Source organism: Bos taurus, chromosome 11 (assembly GCF_002263795.3).
Source record: "Bos taurus isolate L1 Dominette 01449 registration number 42190680 breed Hereford chromosome 11, ARS-UCD2.0, whole genome shotgun sequence".
Lineage (NCBI taxonomy): Eukaryota > Metazoa > Chordata > Mammalia > Artiodactyla > Bovidae > Bos > Bos taurus.
In genome coordinates this window covers 58,508,821-58,516,747 of record NC_037338.1, presented here as the reverse complement: position 1 = coordinate 58,516,747, position 7,927 = coordinate 58,508,821, and the positions used below count along the sequence as shown (strand labels likewise).

Genomic DNA, 7,927 nt, shown 5'->3' with positions numbered 1-7,927 from the left:
CTTATCATGTAATGTGCACTTGGACCTTTAAAATTCATAAAGAACAGAACCAAAATTATTTAATTATTTACTTTATAGATCACATGCCATATATGTGTGGTGGGTCATAGATATTATTCTAAGGAGGAATGTTAATATTTTTATTTTCTTCTTAAAGAGAATAGACAAAATGAATATTTTAACCATATTTAGACCATGATAATCGATGGTAACATCAACTATGTAAGTAAAATTTTCAATTTAATGCAATTTTTTCAAGGCACTATCTTAGAAATTAGCATTAGTGCTAAGTTCTCTAGTTAAATATTTATGGCTTTATTAGGTAATTTAATGTTTGAATAACAAAGCCTACCTCAAAAAAATATACCATAAATGTTAAGGTTCTCTATTTTTCAAAGTTATTGATATGTGAGGTTTGTCAAAACACCACCAGACCTAAACTCAAGGTACATCCACTGTCCTAAAATGCCATAAACTTGGGCAAATCACATCTCTCTCTTGGCTTCATTTTGTAGAGTTTTCTCAACAAAAGAAATTTTACTCTGGGTTGATATAGAAGTACATTGAAAATTATTGTTTTCATAACACTTTCTAAGAATCTACTTTTCCTCAGTTCTTATTTCCATCTGTAACTATAATAAACTGGGCAAGGAGGAGTGGCAGTTGCTCTGTTTGTTTCTGTGTATTTGTGTTTCAAAATAAATTAATATTCATTTCAATGTAGCTTTGTTGAACCCCATACACTCAAAAGTGCAGTTAATGATCTCAGATGTATAGCTTACCATTTTCTACTTTAAGAGCTTGATCTATTTCAGTAGGGCTACCATTTCAATTGAACATCTTCATTACAATGTTTAGTTAAATTTTTCATTACTTACTGCTGTAACACCACACCCATCCCCAACAATGTCACCGCGATTTCATGACCATAAACACAACTCTACGGAACATATATAATATCAAAATGCATTTTAAAACACGTTTCTACGGAGTGAAATATGTTTTTATTTCGTTTCAATCATGGTAATGCCTGTGGTCTTTAAAGGATGGTCTCTGGGATTTAAGACCTCTGGAAAAGTTTTAGAACTACTGTTTTGAAATGCTAGCTCTTTAAGAATCTTTCCTGGTGATTCTTTTAAATAAAAATCACCATGCTAATACAAACTCAAAGAGAAAATGAAAGAATGGAACTGGATTTAAATTTTCTTTTTACATTACTAGCTTTTAGGAGGATCTCAAAATACAAGCCAAATCTAGAATAAAACAGAATGAACTTTCTTTACTAATATTCACAAATATTGTATAAATACTACCTTGCAATAAAAACATCAAGACTTGCTAGATTTTTATATAAAATGTTGTATTCTCTTTAATTTTTAAGGACAATTTCTTGTACAGGTTTCTCTTAGGGATTTATTATCAGGGATTACTTTTCTTATTTACAATCATATGTAAGAGGAGAAAATAAACTTTGTGAAGAATAGCTCAATATTTCAAATTACACTGAGTTGGAGATAATTTCAAACTCAGTACTTTGTCTGAAAACATTTTCATTAGCTCTTAAGTTTGGGTTGTGGAAAGATTTGGAATATGTATCATAAAAGAGCAAATTATATTTTTCACACTCATGCTGCTGCTGCTAAGTCACTTCATAACTGGTAGTAAAAAGGGCAAAGTCTTCAAATGCTTGTTAAAACTTTCTTTTGAGAAAGTAATCATGTAAAATTGGATATTAAGATGACACAGAGCCAGAACTTTACCTCTCTTTACTAATTTATTCTAGTAACAAGGCTTTGGCAGTCTCACAATCTTTGTACTTTTTAATTAATTTTACCAAATAAAGAATAATTGGCATCCACCATTACTTATTAACAAGTTGGAAATTTGTGACTATTTTTCTTCTCTAAATACATTCCTATCTGTGATCTTTAAAATACACTGACTCCAAACTTATTCTCATGAAAATAGTATAACACGAAACACCTTCATTTGAGATGATTGTTACAGAAAGGGAAAATTCTCAGAACCCAAATCTCCTCTTTTTATTTATAAATATTTGCATCACTTAGTTTTGGATTAGTGTAACAAGAATCTACATTATGTCTTTGGGGGTGACAACAACACTGACAAACAGTCTCTGTTATGCTTGTCATCATGTTATTGCTAAATCACCCACAATATCATGACCTGATTTTAGTTACCAGGGAAAAGCTAAAACGTGGAATTTAAGTTTCATTCTGATTACATACATATAGCCAGCACTTAAAAAACCTTTGAAAATGATCTATGTCCAGTAATTAAAAAAAAAAAAGAAAGGAAAGGAGGAAGTAAGGAAGAAAAGAAAGGAAGGAAAGGAGAAAGGAGGGAAGAAAGGCAGGAAGGAAGGAAAGAAGGGAAAAAAGACATCTTTTAATGCCTTAATACAATTACACAATAGGCCTGACATTCTCTATGCTGGTATAATAAACAAGTGGCAAGTAACATAGAAACAGTTATCCCTGTGAGATCCCTGTTGCATGCTTTAATTAAAAGTAAAAAATATACAACAAAATCAACCCTTGGGTAAATTGCTCTTTGGTTTAAATCTTCATTACCTCCTGGAATTTTGGTAAAATCACTTTGTTTTTAAATTAAGCCAGCCCCTCCTTTACTAGATTACAAAGTCAAACAACAAAAACCAGACATAAATTTTAGGATGAAAAGAGTTTTGTTTGTGTGTATGTGTGTCTGTAAGTCCAACCCCTATACACAACCTGTTTAAAAAAAAAAAAAAACAGATGCTTTAACATAGTGCTTTATTCCGACTTAATCTCATCCTTGAATGAACTTCCTTCAAGTTTCAACCATTTAAGGAAAAAGAAAAAGAGCAGTCAATTTCCTCGTGGTTGTAATTTAATTAAGTAACCTTGCACACTGAGCAAAACCCAAAAGCAAAAGGGTCATTAATCTTTCTAGCGATTAGAGACACCTCTAGAGCTTCAAACATTTACCTCTCCTTCCCCGCAGTGGAAATGCTTTTAGGAGGATCATGGTTCATACCTCACATTCCCTGGAGCCAGAGATGGTATATGTGCAGGGCCCGGATCCATTAACCGATATATCCATGGTCTCAGAGTTCGTAGGCTTGTAGTCCACATAATACTCCTGTAAAGGGGAATTCATTTGTCTCTCAGACTCTCTGGTCTTTTTCCGCCGCCTCTTCATAAGAGAGTGTTGCTGAAGTTGTTTCATGCTGGCTGGGTAGCGTTTCCAAGACACATAGATTACCAAGAGGATCATAGCCACTGAAAGAAAGAGAGCCACGCTCCCTGCAATAATTTTGTGGAATGAAACATGCTCATACTCTTGCTCTGTGCCAGGAATCTGAAACCCCGGGGAAGGGCTTGGTGTTTCAAGGGTGGACCGGCTAGGGTCAGATTTCAAGGTTGTAGGTTTAGGGATAATCAGAGGCTTCTGGGGAGTTTGGGGTACCACGTGTGATTTTTCTGTGTTGACCACTTGGACTTCAGAGCAGATATTATATGTTTCCACTGCATCACTAACCTTTTCACCTTGCATGTGCTTAGGTCCTGCACATATCATGGTGCTTTCCTTATTTCCTTTGAAATTCTTAAGCCAATAAAATAGAGGACAAATGCTCCGACTGCATTCCCACATATTCCCAGACAAAGTGATGGATATTAATGATATCCATGCATTGACAGTTTCCTGTGAGATGTTGGTAAGCTTGTTGGAATCCAAATTCAATTTTTGCAAATTGGGCAAACATTTAAATGTGCCTGGCTCAATTCCTTGGATATCATTCCCTGATAAATCCAAGTTGTGTAAGGAACTCCAGGTCCATGTCAAGCCTTGGCTAATGGAGCGAATTCTGTTCCATTGTAAGTAAATTGAACGGAGGTTGAAGAGACGTGGAAAATGAGCAAAGTTGATCTTGGAAAACTGATTGTGCTCCAAGTGGAGCTCTTTTAACTTCAAAAGGCCAGCAAAAGCATTTCGCGACAAGCTTCGAAGACGATTATAGCCCAAATCCAAAAAGTCAAGATTTCGACAGTCTTGAAAAACTCTGATTGGTACAGTCTTTAATGAGTTAGATCTCAAGTGCAAAATGATAAGTTTCCGAAGGCCTTTAAATTGTTCAGATTGCAATGACTGAAGCTTATTGTAGGAGAGGTCCAGACTGCGCAGATTGGGAACCGGGTGAAATGTTTTATTGTGCAGATAGGTAATTTTGTTGGAGCTTAGAATTAATTCTTTCAGTCTACGGATGCCTTGAAATGCATCTTCATCCACTGAGCTAATGTAATTATGGTCAAGATAAAGCCATATAAGCTGGTTAAGGCTGGCAAACTGATTGGATTTGAGTTTCTGAATGCTGTTGAACCTTAATGATAAGCCTTGTGACCCTCCAGAAATGTTCTCAGGAATATCTGCAAAAGCATGAGACTCACAGTACACAATTTTGCCATCACATCTGCAGTTCTTTGGGCAAGCTCTCTGAGCCCCCGTGAGCATAACAAGCAGCAGTGTAGGAAGTAGCACTAGCACCACACGCATGCCTCTCAGCTGCGTAATTAAATGGAAACCTACAATATTAAAAAGAAGACAAATGCACATTGTAAAGCTATTAATGTAAATCACTACCAGCTTACCAATATCAGGGGCATCTCATCTAGTGTAGTAATGGAACAGTTGATTTAAGAACAATGTATTTGACACTTAAAGCCTTATTTTCTTCAGTATTGCATGCTTACTATTTAGGTTTCATTCTTTCTTCCTTGATTTCCAAATTGCCACAGTGTCATAGAACTAAGAACAGCTTCCTGAGTTTCAGGAGTTCATATGCACATCAACACTGGAAAACATCCATCCTATCTTATCACATAATGACAACATTTAATGACATCTACGTTTGGCTAGTCACTCTGTTAAACACCAATACCAAAAGGAAGAATATTAAGTCTTCTGGTAATGGGAAAAATGTGACTTACTAAACCCTATATTTGAACATATTTCATAGTTGAGCAAAGAGGCTGTGTTTTGGCAAAGGAGCTTCGGTAAATTGTCAAGGTAACCCAAGTTTGCCCAGCTTGAAATTGCATCCCTATTGCATAATGAGGTAACCATATAGGAGCTCTGACTGGGACCAGTATACACAACCAATGAAGTGTGGTATGCAGACTAGTAACAGTGGGGAGTACTGTCAATGTATTAATAAGCATATAAGCTCTCAACATTCAGGAAGAGATTCCTACTAAGGTTCTCCTACCCAGTGATCACCAGCTGAGAGTCCTAACTACTGATAGCACAGAATGCTCCAAAGTTATGATTATCAAATTTCTATTAAATATTTGCACAAAATACAAAATAATCTTGTGAAGTACTTGTTGTTTTTATTATATGCTTAACACAGATGCTTTTCCAAAAGAGAGAACAGCAGACTACTAACCTCTCCCATCCCAAACTGCTCAAATTTCTCACTGACTTTTTTTCTCCCCTACCTTCATTAACTTCAGAAAATCTGCAAAGTTGCAATCTATTGGCACTGATGCTGCATTTCCAAGTCATAGCATGTTAAGGGACTTCTTTCCTCTGTCAACAGTAGATTTATTATTTTTTAGTGGTGAGAAAAAAAAAGTACCTTGTGCTGCAGTATTAATCTTAAATATTCATGTTTTTAAACTACAGGCAATCAGCCAAATTCTTAATTTAAGAAAAGAAACTCTTTTACTCAACGAATTAATTTATTTTTTTTAATCTGAAACCCCATCTTGCTCTCTGCCCTCTTGCCAGCTACAGACTCATTGAAATACATTCCAGCTCTCCCAGACAGGAGAAAGGGGTGGGGGGGCGGGGGAAGCCAGCCACACTTGAAAAAATAAGACTGGCAAATGACTGCTGGATATTTGGAAGCTGTGTTGAGTATTCATCCTCAAAGATAAAACAAGCCCTTGTGCGACCTCTGATAAAGTAACGACCCCACCCCTACACACACGCAGTAAAGTGTTGACAATCTTCCTGACAGCAACCAGAAATACAAGCGTGGTTAATATTATCAAGAAATAGAAGCAAATATATCATTTATCTCATGCTCAATTCCCAAGCAAGGATATGCATACGGAAGAAACAGTCATAAAGATATTTCTCCAGAGTCTGTTTAAGTCCGTGTTATGCATTTACAGTTTAAAAAAATAAAGGAAAATGATCTAAAAATATAATAGCAACTATAGTGAGTCAACTGGCAAACTCCAAGGCTGCCGCTTTTTGCCTGTTTTGATGTTTTTTATCAGCTAATGCCACGACTGAGAATAGGAAGCCAAGAGGATCAGCTTTGCTAAGAAGGAAACAACAAAAGTTCACTTACCCATCCTTTGTCATCCAAAACGGATCCCCCCTCTCTCAGCGTTCTTCTTATTTGGTCTCTCGTGCTGAAACCACCACCACCTTCATGACACAGTGCGGCTGTCATTCACACAATTCTGATCCCGCATGTGAGCTAGTAGCCCCACACAAACTTCCCCGGAGAGGACAGACAAAAAAATATATATATATGTACATGAAAAAAAATTCAGCATGGGGTGGGATGGGGGGCAGGGAGGTGGAAGCAGTAGGGGGGTGGGGGAGGGCCTCTAGGCTCTGAGCATCATTGTGTAATTCACCAGAGATCCATCAGCAGTAATTGGCAATCTGTGCAAAAGAGCTACAGCCCATCTCGAAGGTAACCAACTTCTCTGTAAAAAGAGAGGAGGAAAAAAAAAAAAAAAAAAGAAAATCTTCAGAATACCTGGCATTCCTTATTGTGCTGGCTTTTGCCATTCCCAGATAAAGCAATTCATCCTCTGGATTTTCAGTTCTTCCAGCAAGTAGGCCTCCTGTGCTGTATGAGACCCCAGTTTAAAAGCTATGCAGGCTAGGTTTATCCATTTAGCTGGTCAGGTTTAAAGTGTTTTGTAGCTGTGCTGAGAGGCAGCCCTTGTCTAATTCAGAAGGCTTTCCAGAGACTGATGATGCTCAGAGCTTGTTGGTGCTAATGCTTGAGTTTGTGATACACTGAGTGCCCTCCGCTGGAGAAAACAGATTGCACATTAAAGACGGGAACAAGTGAGCCTGTCAGTGGTGTGCAGCCTTCCCTCTCTCAGAAAGGGAAATTAAAGGCACAGGATCACTTTTTTTTTCCCCTCTGATAATATATATTATGAAAGGTTTATGCCAAAGAGCTTTATTCAGTGATATCAAATATTAAGTAAAATACTGCCTCTGTAAATATTAAACAATTAGTAGTTTTTAGTTACTTTGACCTGATATTTTTCCTGTATGCATCACAGGGGATATATATTTTTTAACAGTAGAAATAATTTATTTTTTTATTTTTGTTGATGTTGGTTTGTTTTAAATACACATCTTTTTTGAGCAAAACACAAAAAGAAATAGTCTCTTTTTAGCTGAATTACATTTATTTTTATTCAATAACTTCATTCAGACTGTTGTTCATTATCCATATATCCATCACTTTCTTGATTGTTCATATGGACAAAGAGTTCAACAGAAAAAACAGCCTAAACTGAATCTCATCAGCCATATATGCAGAATTCTAATGCATAAGGCCTGAAATTAATAGAGACTTTTCCCTTAAGAATCATTCATACTCAAGGAAAACTATCACTTTCAAAGATAGTTACATTAAAAAAATTAGACCTAACTTTTAAATTTCCAATTTTTGATAATAAAATATATTCTTAATTTTGCACGTTTATTAAAGGGGCTAGATCATTACTTTCAAAAGTGTAAATTTTTAGCCTTAAAACAGTCTTTTTTAAAAACTATATTACCAAATGTGCAGATAGCTAAGAGAGACTAAATTTTAGAAAAGAGAAGAATTCCAGCTTGACATTGTTACTGCAATCACTTTTTTTTAAAACTTATCTAT

At 36.0% G+C, this 7,927-nt stretch overlaps 1 protein-coding gene across 1 annotated transcript; it reads right to left on the bottom strand.

Moving 5' to 3' along the window:
* Positions 1 to 2,017: 2,017 nt before the first annotated feature.
* Positions 2,018 to 7,133, bottom strand: LRRTM4 (leucine rich repeat transmembrane neuronal 4). The gene is made up of 2 exons (XM_003586636.6): positions 6,365 to 7,133; positions 2,018 to 4,586 (listed from the first exon to the last, which is right to left on the bottom strand). Exons 1-2 carry the CDS (start codon positions 6,366 to 6,368, stop codon positions 3,034 to 3,036), a joined length of 1,557 nt encoding a protein of 518 aa, XP_003586684.3. The 5' UTR covers positions 6,369 to 7,133; the 3' UTR covers positions 2,018 to 3,033.
* Between the last annotated feature and the right edge of the window lie 794 nt (positions 7,134 to 7,927).